The sequence below is a fragment of the Parasteatoda tepidariorum genome, chromosome 11 (genome assembly GCF_982258835.1).
Source record: "Parasteatoda tepidariorum strain Cologne lab strain chromosome 11, Ptep-v5.0, whole genome shotgun sequence".
NCBI lineage: Eukaryota > Metazoa > Arthropoda > Arachnida > Araneae > Theridiidae > Parasteatoda > Parasteatoda tepidariorum.
The window spans coordinates 22,826,280-22,844,021 of record NC_141765.1 but is presented as its reverse complement, the minus strand read 5'-3'; the positions used below and the strand labels follow the sequence as shown (position 1 = coordinate 22,844,021).

Below are 17,742 nucleotides of genomic sequence, written 5' to 3'. Positions count from 1 at the left end.
TAGATGGATTTTTTTGGAATATTATGCTTAAAAATCTTAATGTGCTCTAAAATACAACTCGTAGTAAAAAAGGATGCAGCATTTTTGTTTTCAATTTTGAATGCAAAGATGAGATGATATGCCTTTAAAGTAATACAGTAGAACGCCGATTATCCGAACCCTTATTATCTGAACGTCCAATTATCCGAACTGTCCGAAAGCTTTGAATACTATTTAACTTATCGACAATTTTTCTAAATTTAGAAGTATAAATAATATCCACTACATCTGAAGACCATATTTGATTTACAACTTTAACAAAACGACCCAGGATTTTAAATGATAAGGAAACTGTTGCTGAAATTTTGAATGAAAATCGCAACTCCACAGACAAAGAGGAAGAAGTAGGCTATCAAGTTCAAGATAGTGTACCTTTTCATATAGATGCATGCAATTTGTTAGTTATTGCAATGAATTGGCTAGAATGTCAAAATGATGTTGATCCAGTTCAGTTGATTTATATAAAAAGAATAAGGGATATGGCTGCTCAAAAAAGAGCATCTTCTTTGAAACAAAAGTCTTTGCTGGATTTCTTTTGCAATGGAAAATAAAGAAAAATGTGGTAAAATCAGTAATTGAGAGAAAAAAATAAAAGGCTGAAATATGATAAGAAAAATTCAAAATTAAAATAAATAAATAAAATATATTTAAAAATTGGAAAAAAAAAGACTTTTAAACATGTCAGAGCTATTTTAGATAGAACTGCATGGAAAAAGTGTGAAGGGAAGTTAGTGCATAAGTAATAATGATTTAAACTAGATTTTAAACAAGTTTCCAATTATCCGAACCACGTTCGGTCCTGAGCAGTTCGGATAATCGGCGCTCTACTGTACTTTAAAATCTTCCTTCTCTTGGTATACTCAACCTCATTTTACGACATTATACTTTTCAAGTGTAATTTAATTGTACTGAAGCTGTGTAATTATCAATAACAGTGACAGGTAAAAATTCTCTGTTACAATTACTGATATTTAATTGACATAATACAGTCGAACTCTGCTATAGTGAACCATCTGCAGACTGAGTAATGTGTCCACCATAAACAATGGTTCACTATATCCAATTTTTTCAAAAAATATTTTTTGCATGAGGCAGTTGAATGATCGAAAATTGGATTTGCAATTTTACATAAGTTATTTAAAATATTATTAACTAATTAACAATTTATAAAGCGAAAATTATTGAAAATAATACGTACATAGCAAAAAATTAATTGTGATTTAACTTTTTATGAAAAAAATTTGTGATTTTGATTGAACACAATTTGATTTTAAATAGAGTTCATCAATTTTCTTATCTGCAATGTGCAAAGGATGCAAGATTTTTTGATCTGCATTTTCTGTAGAAAAAAACATTACGGACATTTATGGCTAATTTTACTTCAGCTATAGATGGTGCCGAAAGTTCATTTTCTTCAACATTTTCTTCTAATAAGTCTTCTCTACCTTCGTTTGTTTTATTTCAGTGACAATGTCATCATCGGTAGGAGTACCAGAAGTGCATACTTCATCATCACAACATTCAAATTGCTCAATAATGTCCTTAGGAAAAATGTCCATCCCATGTTTTTTAGCCATAGAGATATAGGTAAATTTTCTTCATCATCTTCCTCTACATTGGAATCTTTTTCTTCTAAATCGTATGAAAGATCTGCATGTTGGAAACAGTTGTGGATTGTAGCTGATGTTACTTGCCTCCATGATTTTTCGAGCAAAACTATTGCTTCTAGAAGTGAGATGTTGCATTCTAAGTCCATATTGTTTTTTTCATAGTTATCTAAAATAGGCATAACAAAATTGTCTCCTATAGTGAGACTGCGAATAACATTCTGGTCCATGGGTTGCAACACAGTAGTCGTATTTGGTGGTATAAATGCGAGCGTAATACACTTTAGACTTTCTTAATAAGGGTGAGCTGTGCAATTGTCTACGAGAAGAACGATTTTACGACTTACTTTTAATAAATCTCTGTCCCACTGTCGAAGTTCTAGCACCTCGGTTTTTGAGATTTACCTATGACAGTTTTCGCTTTTCCGAGCTGTTCATGTTTCACAAACAAGAACTGTTATTCTCACTTTGGAGAGTTTTCCATTAGTGTATTTTTCTCCTTTAAATTTTAACATCTGATTGGGAATCAGTTTGTAAAATAGCCCAGCTATCATTTAAAATGTCTTTCTCTTCATAATTCCGTAAGAATAATACTCGGCCTCACTTCAGTTTTCCACATCCGTTGCATCAACACTCGCTTCTCCAATAATCTTTCCTGAAGAAATATTATTCTGTTCTTTGAATCTATGCTGCCATCCATTGGAGCACACAAAATCCTTTTCCTCTAATTTTTCAGCAAACTCATTCGCTTTGATTTGATGCATAGGTCCAGTCACAGAAAAATTTCTATGCTTCTGAGTAGTGAACCATTTTAACAAATCTTCTTCTACGTTTTCTCTTTCAGCTTGACATAGTTTTTTCGACGGAACCATATTTTTGTTGTATGCAGCAAGAATTGCACTTCGATTTTTCCAAATGTTTGAAATTGTAGATTTTGTCAAGGAAAATTCCTTTCTCTGTGCCGATTCATTGGTTCCATCTTCAATACATTTTACAATTTTAACTTTGTAATCGATCGAAAATGCTTTTCTCTTTAGAGAATTAGCCATTTTCACTGCTTTAGAAATAAAAGTCTTGTTTGAAATAGATACTGTAAGAATATGAAGAGAGCAGCTGTAGAACGAGTTAAATTGTTCCCATTCTTGATTGTCAAGGCGTAATTTGTAAAGAATATGGTTTGAACAGATAAGATAATTCCAAAAATTCAGCAGGTGACCAAGTTAACTAGCTGTGGAGCAAGCTTGGGGGAAAAGGGACAAAGAGAGGCTTGTCAGAGAGGGGGGAGTATAAGATAAATGTTTTGTTTAACATTTATTACAGTATAGTTAAAAGTGATAAGCATAAAGAAGTGAAATATGACACATTATATAGGAATGCATTCATTTTCGGTCCCAACACCTGCAATTTCAAAGATGGAGGACTGAAAAAGATATTTAGAGGAATGAAATTTGAGTCCACTTTAACACAATTTCCAAGTTCTCAGCTGTTCACTGTAAGCGTTAAAAATGACATTATTTAAATAGGAGTACAGATGGGGCCACTAAAAAAGTTCACTACATCCGAGTATTCACTTTATCCCAGGTTCACTATAGCAGGGCTCGACTGTAGTGATATTTTTATGGTTCCTTTCGTATCTTTTGACATTTTATTTTGTTTATTATTTTTTGATTATGTAGACACTCAACTCTAGAATATAACTGGAATAGTAATCACAAATCTTATTTAATTTTGCATAAAACTTTAAGAAATCCGAGCATTATTATTGAAGGAAATAAAGGAAAAAGGTTTTAAAAGAACTGTTTTTCAAAAGATTTTGCAAAATTGTATTTTTTGTTGATTATGATTGGTATATATTTTATATGGGTATGACTGATATCATTTATAAAAACTTCTTACTTAATCAAAATGTTTTCAAGCTATGGCAAAATACGCAATAAGGAAAATTCACATTAATGAGTGCAAACTATCTATATCTCCTATATCCAAACTATTGTGACTATATTTTCTCCTATATTACTTACTCCTATATACTATATTAGACTCCAGATATTCCTCATATCTTGAGGATTAAAAATCCAAATTTGTTGGAAAAATAGTTTGTTTGATCTCAGAAAATTTGTTTTTTGTCTGAATTTTTAACTTAAAATGTCATTAAACACAATGTGGGACAGATTCCATAGAAAAAGAAGTGTTTATACAAGTGTTTATACATACTTAAACTTCAGATTTTTTTTTTTTGAAAAATGTTTTACTGACTTTTTCTCTGGCACAGTATGAGGCCAGAGTATGTATTAGTTATATAAATTATTTATTTTATATTTCTGTTTTTTTTTCTTTAGATTTAGAAAAAAGTCTTACAGAAGATATGCAAAATTTTTTACTGTTCTGTGTAAATCTCCCTAAAATGGAGTTGATCATAATGAATCTTAAAAACGCTGCTGTTATAACAACTTGTGAAATGTAATTCATCTCCCATCTTAAAACCTGGTAAGAAAAATTTAAAATGTTTTTAAAGTAATATCAATAGAATGTGCTGCCGGTATGGTGTTTGGGTTGGATTTGAGTTCACACAGATAATCAATGGGATGTAATGATCGGGAGAGTGAGGGCAGCAAAAGTGTTGACCTTGCCTGGTAACAGGTTACATCTTCACTTATTTTTTTAAAATTTAAATTATGTAGCATTAAACTTTATTTTTAGCAAATATTTATTCAACTTAACCAACCAATCTCATTGTAATTCTTTCCTTTTCCCAAATCCCAAAGGATAACATTGTGCACTCGTCAGTAGAGAGACTCCGCTTCACCCAAAACGCTGGTATGGTGCCAGATTTTAAGTTTCGGATGTTTTTCATCTTACCCTTTTTAAAATCGGAGTGTTTTTTTTTTTTTGAGTCTGATAAAGAAATGATGAGTAAAAAGCGTGCTAGTTACGCAGCTGAGTTTAAATTGAAAGTGACAGAAAAAGCAAATAAAGATGGTAATCGTACTGCGGGTAGATTTTTTTATCAACAAATCCAATATTTTGATTTGGTAGAAGAATAAGGAAAAATTTCAAGCTTCCTACAAAAAAAAAGACAGTGCAAGAGAAGGGGGAAACCCTCATGGCCAAACCTAAAAAAAGACTTGGTTCGATGGATACTGCGGCAAGGAAAAAGGGGGACTTCCCGTATCAACATTAAAAATACGGCTGCATGCTCGAGTGTTGGCAAAATAAAAAAATATAGAAAAATATAATGGTGAGCCATCCTGGTGCTACCGTTTCATGCGGTGGTACAACCTACAAATGAGAGATTGCACTACCGTCTCGCAAAGTTTGCCTGAAAACTGGAGAAAAAAAGGCTTGCAGTTTCTGGAATTCACCAGAAAGCTTATCAAACTGAATAAATTCACAGCTAGTGAGATTATAAACATGGATGACACTCCAATGAGTTTTGATTATCCACTGAACCAAATTGTAGAAGCTGCAGGAGGAATTCGGCTGCTATAATAACTACGATGTATGATCAGACTTCTTTCACTGTGGTATTATCCTGTTCAGAAGCTCGTGAAAAGCTGCCTTCCTATATAATTTTTAAGGGGAAAATTTTACCTAAAGAAAAAGGTGGATGAACCACAAAGTCAATACTTCGTTTTTTCCATCCATTTAGCGAAAAAGGAAGGGAGCCTTTTTTAAACCAAATGAGTTCTTGGTCATGAATTCTATGCAGGCGCACATAAGTGAAGTAACTGAAAATCAATGCAAAAATTTCTCTGTGTTTTCATCCATCATACCAGGTGGCTTGACTAAGAAACTTTAGCCCCTGGATGTGGGAATTAACAAATCATTCAAGTCTAAAGTTAGACATTATCGGGAGGAATGGATGGCTGACATGTTCAGTTCTAATAAAAAAAATTCAATGTGCCTCTTATAAGGAGGTTTGTGAATGAAAGGTTTGAAAGATGTATCCGCTAAGAGATAAATAACGGTTTAAAGAAAACCTGGATTATCCTCCACTGTTTAGGTGCTGAGGAACTGAGAAACAATGCTATAACATATTTTGATGACAGCAATACTGATCACGATCGAGACACTGATGCAAATATTTTTGATGCAAATATTTTAGAATTGTCTAGTTATGATTCAGAGATACATCTGATTTTGAAGGATTTTCAATGCTTTCAAATTACTTTTCTGTTTATTATAAATGCTATTTTTCATTTCTGCTGTAGGTATTTTTCTTACTTGCCTATTAACCTGATTATTTTTATTGTATTCATATATATAGCGTAGTTAATAATTGTATTTAATTTTATTAATTTTGTTTTATATTTGCAATTTTATTTATTATAATAAAAATTATGCATTGTTTCGATTTTGCACTGATGTCAAAGTTAATTCTGTGCCAGTTATAGGCCCATGTCTTTCCCACCCTTTTGAAAATAAAGGGTGTAGATTATAGACTGCAGCGTGTTTTCCGCATCGCTGTGGATTACACACCAAAAAATTCGGTGAAATTTTTAACTCTCAATATTTGTTTATTTTTTTGAAATTTGGTTTCATTGTTCGTGGGCTGTTAAGCAAATTATATCTACTTACTAACAGTAAACTTAACAAATGGATTTGGGTATGTATATTTGTCTTTTATTAAACAAATTTGGTGTAGAATTTTTAACATTTGATGATTTAGATAATTATAAATATATTTGCTTTAATGTACTCTTATTCATTGAATTATCTTTAGGAAAATTTATTTTATTACTTTTTTAATCTTAATATTATGTTCTAGGTATTATGTTAATCTTTATTATGATGTCTTTGTTAATCTTTGTTATGATGATCTTTTCTTTTCATTTTATTAAATTTTCCTTTTATTTTTCTATCAGACTTTGTGACACTGTTTTGTAATGTTACATTGAAAATGTAAAGATCTTTGTGTGTGATTTAGCTCAGCTGCTGCTTGTTTTGGATTCTACATTCGTCCATCATATTCATAGAATTCATTTTTATTACATTGATGTAAACTTAGCCTTGAATAATGGTTATTTTCTACCACATTAGAAAATTTACACATACTCTTATATATTTTTTTCATGTTAAATTTTTTTTCCAATTGAAATAGTATGATGCAATTTTCCCCAAAAGTTATAAATCTTGTTTGAAATAGACTTTTAAGCAATGCTACATTTGTTTTCATTATCATTTTGTTAAAATGTTCTTGCATGTGAAAATTTGTTTTAGTTATTTGTAGATGTATTGATAGAAAAGGTGACATGGTTGCTAGATTTAGAAAGAGCTTATTTTTTTTTGGCAGTCTTGATTTGGCCTCTTTGTTCTGTGCACTATCGTTAGTTAGTGTTAACATACTGTTCGAGCAACGACATTAAGTTCATTTTACAAATTATCATTTACCCTTAAGTTTCTAAGTTGATATATCTTTGGCAAGGTAATAAATTTTTTATAACGATTCTTTTTTTCAAATGGCGATTCTTACTTCTTAAAATGACAAGTCTTTAAATGACGATTCTTACAACGATTATTTTTTTTAAGCACAAATAATAAATCAGATAACAAATACACATATACTAGAAATACTACTCAAGAAAGTCTCAAAACGCGATCACATTGTAAGCTAAATGGCTTCAAAATACACTGGAAACGGTAACCTAGAAGTATAGGCAGTAAAGAGCTGGCAGTGCATGCTTGTGTAGAAAATATCATTCATGATCACTAAGTTAAACTATTTTAATTTTCACTTTTGCAGAAATTTTTATGCTGCAAATAATGCAATAAGGTATGTTTTGATGTATTATGTAGTTTTTCTAAACACTGCTTTTCAAAGAAAAAAAAAGTTTTTTGTTCAAAGGAAGGTATATTAATTAATTTTCTTAAATTTAAAAAAAAAAAAACAAAAAAACTTCCTATTCTTTTTATCATATAAATCTTTCTGATGTGTTTAGAAATGCAGGTTTGCAAAATACTGGAAGTTAAAAGTTCATTACTTGAAAACAAAACTATGCCACACAGTTAGTATACAAGCTACAACATTAGTTCTAAAGCTATGTTTGGTTAAAAAACTAAAGTTTTAGCAAGATAGTGATGTTGGTTTAATCATAACATTTAAGTAAGCAGCCTTTATAAACTAATACTTATCTTAAATGCATATTTGTTCTTATTTCTGATGTGATAAGTATAAGCTTCTGCATTTCTTCTGTGATTGGCTATGTATTATTACTTCCTTTTTATATTAATGAGAGAAATTTAAACACTAACAACTTCTACTTTAGGTAAACTCATAATGAACAGACTGAGCCAGAGTCTTGTTTCAAATACCACCCCGTCATCTCTTCTACAATGGTTAACAGAAGAATTAGAAAAACGGGACATAGATACGGTATATGCACGGTATATTGTAAGTCTTCTTCAACAGGATTGTGCAGATGTAGAACCAAGTGAATGTTGCCATAACAGGTTTTACCAATTAAAAGGATTTCAAAAAGTGAGTACAAAAATAAAATTTTTTTTTGTTCTAAATAAAGTAAAAATTTGACTCTTGGCAAATTCGTAGTAGGCAAAAATTTTGCTCACATGTTCAGTCTTCTAAATTATTTTATAGTAAAACTGCTGCATCATAAAAACGAATTCTAGTGGGAATTGGGACTTGAAAGAAATCTATCTTTCTTTGCTAATCCAGTGTTAATCTGAGGATCTTTCACATTAGCACTGTAGTCAGCGGGGCAGGAGCAGAATTCATATCGCCCACCCATTGTTGGGAATGCAAACTTGTGTTGTTATTGGGAGCTGTTTCAGGCTCTTTCCACTGAGCCAGCTATATATATATTACATCATTTTCTATTTTTGTAAAAGAGTTTAAAATAAATGATGACTTTCAAATGCTTTTTCAACGCCTTCTAGAAATTGTATCCACCAACCTTTCAGTCTATTTCCGGTCCATCCTTGTTGAAAATAAATTGAAAAGTTAAAATTGCAAAATGGGGAAAAAATGCAAGGGAGAAGCAGAATTAAAGTAATTTTTAGTTCCAAAGTATGACTTGATTGTCATTTGTTTTTATTATCTAATACTTAAATTTCAGGTTTTCCATATTACTGTACTAAAAAAAAAGTTGTGTTCTAAAAAAATTCTAAAACAGCAACAACAGACGTTTCTTAAAATTGTTGCATAGATTAAAATAGTAAAGATAAACGGAAAATAAATTGTGATAGTTATATTAAAGTTACAGAATGAAATTACTAAGTGGAAAAAAAGCTGGAGAAACTATTTTTTAAATTTTTTATTATCTCTTTCAATTCTTTAATGTCAAAAACCCAAATTTTATATGTCATTGCATTTTTCAGAAACGGTACCTACACCTTAATAAAAACGTTGAAAAAAGAGAAGAAAAGAAAACAGAATATGAACTCTCATTGGAAAAATACTAAAAGGGAAAAATATTAGTCCCACAGTGGACTGATCATTTAGACACTGTTCCCAGCAGATCACCGAAGTCAAGCATCACTGGCCAGTGTGCGGGTGGGTGACCACTTGGATTAGTCTGCGTAGGGACCGAGGGTGTGCGGTATTGGTCCTCGTTGAACTGTTCTACTGTAAAGTGCTTGACTTCGTGCACAGGTCGTTGGGCTACCGAAGTGGGGGTATCAAAATTGTGCAGAGGCTCTGCAGAGGATCAAAATTGTGATGGCATGTCTTCGGATCATTCTCAGGGATGTCTCCTAGACCGTCGCCAATAGCCCATTGTGCAGCTCTAATGCAACGTAAATGAACTACAACACTAAAAAAATATTAAATATACTAACTAAAATATCTTCTAATCATTATAAAATATCACTTCCATAATAAAGAAAGAACAAAAGCATATCAGAATTGCTCTAATTGCAAATAATTAAAAATTGAAGGGAAAAATATTCTAGTTTTCTTCCTATAAAAAAAAAATTAATAGCAAATAAAAAACTGAATGATTGCTATACACTATAAAAACAAATAATAAAAATAAATATTAAAAAGAAAAGACTATAGCCAAGTGAAAGAAAAGAATAGCTCAACATTTAAACCAGTCTACTTTGTATCATTTATGTTATTGCTTTATTTTTCTGCCAGGTATCGGTGGCATCATTTTATATTTCTATCAGAAATTTTGGTACCATAATTTTAAAAAAATTTAATTTGGCCGCAAAACACCATAAAAGACTTTTCTTATTTTATCTTTTTATTTTATTTCATAAAAATTTAACATAATCGTCTGCAAGTTAATCCTATTTTAAATAATTTTTTATTGCTTTTAATTTCTTTAATGTGTTTTAAGACTGTTTTAAAAACATTTCTAAGTATTTATGGAACCACAGTGGTGACCACTTTGATCAAACTGCAAAGGAACCGAAGGTGTATAGTATCGGTCCTCGTTAAACTGTACTACAATTAAGTGCCTGATTTCGCATGCAAATTTTCCGACTATCAAAGCAGAGTAGCTATTCCTTCTGCAGAGGTTCAAAATTGTGATGGCATGTCTTCTGATCATCCATAGGGACATTTTCCTGACTGTCATCACCAATAATCTATTGTGCAGATTTAGTGTGAATTACTTTACTACCCTATACATTTATTTATTCAAAATTCTTAAACTGAATTGAAAAACTCTGTGAAGAAAGAATAATATTTGGTGTAAACTAAAACGACATAAAGGCCTGTGAGCTAGTTATTTTGCTTCTATTTCCTCTCCTCCTCATATAGAAGTTATGAAAATTTCTCATTCTCTTAGAATGTGACAATTAGGCAGCTGTTCCTTCGGTCAAGTTAGAACTTGACCTATCTTGGTTTAATGATGAGGGTGGAAGCTGTTGCAATGTTAATTGCTTGTTGAATGAATTGCAGGGGAGTGTTGACTCAGGCAATTTCTTGGTTTTTATGTATTCTGGTAAATCAGCCGTTACTAAGAGAAAAAAAAAATTGGAAGTTCCTACTGAATTTTGTACAGTTGTACAAGTTTTTTAAATTAATTTTTTATAAAATTCTGAAAATTTTGGTAATTTGAGCTTTTTTATTAGTTGGCTATAATTGTATATTTAATTATTTCGAAATATTATTTTTGGAATTATTTTTTTAAAATTGGAATAATTTGTCTTATGTCTTATTAATGGCGTTAATTTCTTGTGAAATTAATGTATTTTTTTTTTAGCTAAAAGTTTCTTTGTTACACTTGATTTTATAGGCTATTCATCATGCATTTGATTTCATAACTGGCTCAGTCAACTTTTTTTTCTCTTCAAAATTGACATTTTCCATTTTTTTTCGTAAATATTCTATTCATCCTTAGTTTTCTTGAATAATTTTGTGAATAAGAAGAACTTTTTGCCATTAAACATTTTCTTTATAGTAAATTCATATTTGTTAACTTTTTTGAAAAAATTTTGAACTAAACTAAATATAATTGCTTAAAAATTTACTATTTTTTATAAGTTAATTATCTATTCATATATTGGGCACAGGACCCCAAACATGATGGGTACAAAAGAAGCATCAATATGTATACTTAAGGCTCGATGTGAAAGTTATCCAAATAAAAATGGATGCTATAATGTGGGAGAATTACCTATATTGTGGGTGAACAAAAGTAGAGCAAACATTAGCTCATAATTCAATACATTTCTTCATATAAAAATAATGTTAAAATATAAAAAAACAAAAACAAATTTTAAAGAGATTAAAATTGATAAACTGCTAGCATTTCTCACATTATCTTTTTTAAATATGCAATAATACATACTCATCTTTAGTGAAGATAATACATGAGATAAACAGAATTTTCAGCAGTTTTTAAAGTTTATATGTATTAACTAAGGAAAATGACTTTCTCTTCTACTTAAGATTTAAGTATGAAAACATTTTGCCTATGTTTCTTAAATAAACTAAATTTCAGATCTTGTGTTTCTCATTTCTAAGATATGTTTGAGAAACATAATTGTTTTCAAAAAAATGTTTATTTTTTTAAATTCATTTTGGAATAAATATGTATACATGAGATTATATTAGGAAAAGAATAAGTGTTTGTAAAACATTTAAGAAATATAAGTGTTTTTTTTTATTGTCTATAAAATATGTGATAAGAACATGCATTACTTAGGTAAATGATAATTATCACATGTGCTTCAGATAATGTTAAAGTCATGTTGTACTTAGTAAAATCTCTCCCTTTTATAGTATAATATTAACTTACAACCTCATTTCTCTCTTGCTTATTTATTTTTAACACATTCAATGCTTATAAAAGGCTATTTTTTTTTATTTTTTCAACATTTTTTACTCATTGAATGTAATTTTATTTTTTTATAGTGCTGTATACTGAAAAATTCTTTTCCGTTTTCAAAATTAAAACACCAAAAATTCAAGAAATCAGCCAAGCAAATGATGTTTATGCATTCTTGTCTACATTGCAATAAAAAATGCTTAGATGTTGAGAGGCTGAAAAGAAATGCTGCTGTTGAATGCTTACAATCAACGTATCATGATGTAAGATAATATGCTTATGTAACTATAAGTTGATTTATTTATTGAACAGTCTGCATTTATCAGTTGCTTTTATTTATTGAAATGGATTATTCACATTTTTTGAGCGTTTGTCCATATGTCAATTTGAACATAATTAAGATTGCTGTTGATCTATTAAGATAATTAAGATCCTAAAATATAGAGTGAAAGTTAAGGTTTTGTTTCTTACTTGAACACCAAAGCATTTTCTTTTTTCTGAATGTTTATTATTTAGTTTTTATGTTCTCAACTATTCAATATATAAAACTAGTATTTGATCTATATCTAGCAGTTATAAATTTAGTTTTTTATCGGAAAAGATTGATAAAAGCTATATTGTTAACGAATAAATTGTAATTTGCCTTTTTTTCAATATGATTATCATGTATCTAAACATTACTTAACACTTTTTTTGACCAATTTTTCAAGGAAATTATTTGATGTCATTGTATGTCATGTCATTGTTATTTTGTAATTGAACGTGAAAGTAAAGTAAAGCCTTAAAAATATTGATGTTCCTCAATGTTGTTGACTGATGACGAATAAATTCAAAATTGCAAGTGCCATGCCAAGTTAACTAGTCACCAGTCAACAATGTAGTCATATGCATTTTAATTAGATGAAACAAGCAATTTATTTAAATATAATAAATATCATTGTTCTATTGCAGGGGTGAGCAACCTTTTTAATCAACGGGCCAATTAAAATTTTATAATTTTTTGGGTGGCCGCACATAAAGTAACACTTATTAATAATTTACAAAACTTTATTTATAATAAACATTAGAATAAAAAAATATTTAAAAGTAAAGATTTTATATGCAAATTTTAATGCAAAATAAAAGCAAGCAAGAAAAGAGCAAGAAAACTAATTTACTTGAAATTTTTAATGAGAAATTTGACACTGGTTTTTCAATACAAGCTGATCAATATCAGCCGGAATTGATAAGGTAACGTACGCAGCTTTCTAATCGTGCATCACTCAGTCTTGATCGGTGGTCATTTTTGTTTAATTTCATGGTTGAAAATAATTGTTCGCAAACATATGTACTTCCGAACAGAGACATCATTTACCTTGCAAATTTAGTCAAAAGCGGAAATTTCTCAGGGCTCACATACGATTTATAAAAATTTTCGATGTTTACTGAGTAAGTTTATGCATTTTTTAAATCGGTATTATTCTGCATGTCAATCACTTCCATTTGAAAGTCTTCGGGAACTGTATCCACATCGATATTAAATGGCGAGGAAAACATTTTCATGGAAACCGCTGTCTTCTCAGCTGTGAACATTTGGAATCGTAATTGTAATTCGTTGATTAAAATGTCTATATATTGTGAGTATTTTTGAGAAGTAGTAACGTTTTCTGTTTCTAAATTTGGAAAGTGAGACACACTATTCTGCAAAAGATGCTGTTTCCACAATTTTAATTTGCGCTCAAAGCCCTGAATTTTATCATACAAATTGTGAATAAACTGTCCTTTGCCTTCAAGTTCCTACTAAACTTGCTTTGAAGTATTAAACTTTAGTCAGTTCTACCATTTTATTATAACTAATTTTGTAACAATACGATGGGAGAAAGTCGATAAAATAAATTCTAATTTTGGAAATGCTTGGAGGGCCGCAAGCGGCCCTTGGACCGCGTGTTACTCATCCCTGTTCTATTGTATGAGAAGTACTAATCAAACAGATCTAAAACAAAGTTTTTTTATTATTATTTTTTTTAATTTATCAAATTGGTTTTAGAAAAAAAGCTGATGTAATTTGATGGCTTGATTTTGCAACTTTTTTGTGTGATTTAGAGCATTAGATTTTAGCTTCCAAGCTATTCTAACTGTTTTTTAAAATTGTATGAACTTTTAAAATCAATAAATGAAATCAACAAAATTTTAGGAAAATTTTGAAACTAGAAATGTTTAATTACTTGTTGACCATTATTAAATTTATTGATTATAAGTTTAAGGTAATTGCCATGCTAGGTCTCAAACATTGCATTTAATTTCCTTCATCCTCATTTTGTAATGACCTTATTTTTTCAATGAGATTAAATACAATGATAGTGCTATTAATTAAAAAAAATAATAAACATATCTACAGTTTGTTATTGTTCTGTCTCAATAAATATATTTTAGCCCAGAGAAACTTAATTATTATAAAAAAATTAGATGTAATAAGATATTTATTTTAATTTAATAAAGTTCATTGTTCTACATGAGTAAGTACCTATTTTTTATATAATAACTAATTAAATAGATATGAAACGCAATTTCATTTATTTTAAAACTTGATTTAGAAAAAAAACTCTGATGTAATTGGATGCCTTGAATTTGCAACTTTTTATTTTGAAATTTAATGCAATAGATTTTTTCTTTCGAGCTATTCTAACTGTTTTTTAAAATTGTATGAACTTTTGAAATCAAGAAATGAAAACAACAAAATTTAAAAAATTTTTGAACAAGAAATTCTAATTTCTTGTTTGATCAATATTAAATGTATTATTAATTATAAGTTTAAGATAATTGCCAAACGAGGTCTCAAACATTGCATTTAATTTCTCTTATTCTCATTTTGTAATGACCTTAATTTTTCTATGAGTTTAAATACAATGTTAGTTCTAATAAAAACAAATTAAAATGTTTACCCTTTGATATTGTTCTGTCTCAATATATTTTAATCAAGAGATATTAGCATATACTTCTTCAAAAAGAGAGAGACAGAGACCAATTTTTGAACAATTATTGTAAGAAAGCATTTTTAAGTTCTATGTGAAAATCTTATTTATGTAGAATATCATACTATAAAATGGAATGGCATCAAGGTTGATTTAGTAAAATAAGTTAGCTCTAAAGATCACTATACTATAATTTTTCACATATCTAACTTTATTTTAGTTTTATTGGTAATTTAAAAATTTCTTTTAAAGGTTGATGATGTTGAAGAACTTGTTGATCAGGTGTATATTGAGCTGAAAAATATAAAGAATCAAAAAGGTATTTAAATTTTATATTTTTTGCTAAAAAAATTGAAATATAAGTTTGTTCAGTACTCAAATGTGCTCCAATCCTTTCAAAAATTTGTTAAATGTATAAAAATAGGCTTTATTGATCATTAAGTAAGCTTTAAAGTTTTAAAAAAGTAAAGTAATAAAAAAATACTTGGCACCATTTTACTGTTAAACAGCTTGTTTTTTGTTACACTCTGTTGTTACTTATTGAAAAAAAATTAGGAATTTCATGAGATTTTATAATTTACTGACATTTATTAGTTCCTTTAATAGTCAATAAAGGTGAATGTAAATTAAAAGTACTGCATCACTTACTAATGAGAATAGGGTATAGATACTCAGTGCCCAGGTATGGCAATTCATTAGCTGAGACCAGGGTCCAGGTAACCTTTCAACCATTATTAATATTCAGCTTCATAGTTTATTTTATATATTTTTTTTAACTGTTGTCTTTTCAACAACAATGTGCTTATTAAACAAGTATAAATGTTTTAACTATCCTAAACTCAGTAAGAGGATGTAAAAGAGAATACTTTTATAATAAAATATAGCTATTGTAGTGAAATAAATAAAAAAGAACTACATATGATTTAAATGATTTAGAACCTCTTTCTTTTACTGATTTAATTTGGAAAGGGGCATAATCTACTCCTCATTGCAAAATGTAGGTTCAGGAGAAATATGAGAAGAGGACAAATCAATCCTCATTTTATTAGTAATAGAAGCTCTAAATTTAAAATATTTTACACAATTTCTGAATAACTGTCAGGGATGAAATTTTTCTGCTTTTTAGCGGATTTCCGCTTTTTTCACTTTTATCTCTTGAATTTCAGTTTTTTTTAATCAAAAATTCAGATTTTTCTAAAAATTTCACTTTTTTTTATAAGTATTCTGCTTTTTCAGAAAATTTATCGATTTTCAGGAAGAAACAGAAAATTCAAACTACATAGTTACCAATCCTTTCTCATTTTTACTTATTATAGCTATTTTCTCCCCTTTTATTCGCAGCAGATAAGATTTTCCGAATTTTTTACCCGCCCTCCAGATAGATCCGATTTTTGTAGTTCAAACGATGCTGCTTCTGACAAGCCTTTTAGAGGTCCTAAGCCTGGAATCTGCTAATATCTCGATTCTTATTCACACGATTTTAATATCAAACATAGCTTTTCATATTTGCGTGTTACGATTCTTATTCACGCGATTTGAATATTGTACGTTGCGATTCTTATTCGCAAGATTTAAAATTCCGATATTGTGATTCGTATTTATGCCTTTTTAAAAACCTATGTAGTGGTTCGTATTCACGCAAGTTTAAAATTAATGTCTTGATTTACTCATGCGGTTTATAATATCAAACATTGATTTTCGTATTTATATGTATTTTTAAAATAAGGCATTGGGATTCACATTCATGCATTCTAAAAATTATGCATCATAATTCTTATTTATGCAATCTAAAAATTGCGCATCATGATTCGTATTTACGCAATCTAAAAATTATGAATTGTGATTTGTATTTACGCGTTTTAAAAACTCTATATCCCAGTTTGTATTTCCTCATTTTCAAAATCGTATATCTAGTTTCATATTCATGTGATTTCAAAATCCATAATTGTTATTCATATTCATGCAATTTTAAGATCAATTATCGCGATTCTTGTAAGAAGTAAAATTTTTTAAAAAAATTAGTTACTATAAAGGTGACTGTTTTTCTAACGACGAATATTAGTGATTTTGATTGATTTGTTACAACATCAGAGAAACTGGAAGGGAGTATATTCAAAACTTACATTGTGCTTGCAAAGAAGAAAAAATTGGATTTGTCACAAGATGTTTGAAGATGGACTAACGACTAAATATTGCAAACAAAGGCAATCACTTAAGGGATTTAATTTAATATTTTTTTTTTTTTTGGAAAAAGAGTTAATTAAACTCATCATCAAAATTTTATTTATAACTGCTGTTATTTATGCTATAAAAGGCAAAATTCTTATCAAATAAAAAACAGTTATCTAAACAGTTGCTGATTGTCATGTAATTTTTCAAACTAAAATATCAATTTTTGTATGTTAAGGAGTTACTATATATTTCTACTTCACTGTTATTGATATGTTTCAAAGGGCTCTAGTTAGATTAGACTATAATATGAACATAATGATTCGGTCCATTTTTTTTCCCCAATATAATTTAAAAAGTAATATTACTGATATATTTGCTATAAATCACATAACAGTATTTATTAAAAGAAATGAAATATTAATGTATATTCTCAGTAGTTTTAATGTGCTAAACCAGATAGTTTTTCAAATAATAATTGTCTCTTATGTGCACTGAGAAAAAATATAATTTCCAGCTTTATTTTTTCAATTGGTAATTTTTATTTTCACTAAATGTTAATTAGCAATGTAATCATTTATATAATAATAGAGTAGTACACAATTGTATGTCAACACATTATTTATTACCTTAAACTGTCTGGAATTTATTATTAAAGGGTTGCGCTTGCATAAAATTTACTATTGTGGAAATTCAGCTTTTTTGCCCTTTGGCTAATCTCATTCCTGAACTGTGTTA

General features: G+C 29.1%; 1 protein-coding gene across 6 annotated transcripts in view; it reads left to right on the top strand.

Annotated features, from left to right (window-relative positions):
- LOC107452614 (uncharacterized) overlaps window positions 1-17,742 on the top strand; it is a 51,356-nt gene that overhangs the window by 630 nt on the left and 32,984 nt on the right. For 3 of the 6 annotated variants that reach the window (XM_087154914.1, XM_087154915.1, XM_087154912.1), the window contains exons 2-5: window positions 3,986-4,133; window positions 7,913-8,124; window positions 11,971-12,147; window positions 15,088-15,154. In XM_087154914.1, the coding sequence (XP_087011040.1) occupies window positions 7,924-8,124; window positions 11,971-12,147; window positions 15,088-15,154 (445 nt within the window). In that variant the 5' untranslated portion in view covers window positions 3,986-4,133; window positions 7,913-7,923. Of the gene's footprint in view, window positions 1-1,504; window positions 1,627-3,985; window positions 4,134-7,912; window positions 8,125-11,970; window positions 12,148-15,087; window positions 15,155-17,742 lie in introns of all 6 variants that reach the window. The other 3 variants (XM_087154917.1, XM_087154916.1, XM_087154913.1) reach the window with 2 other exon arrangements.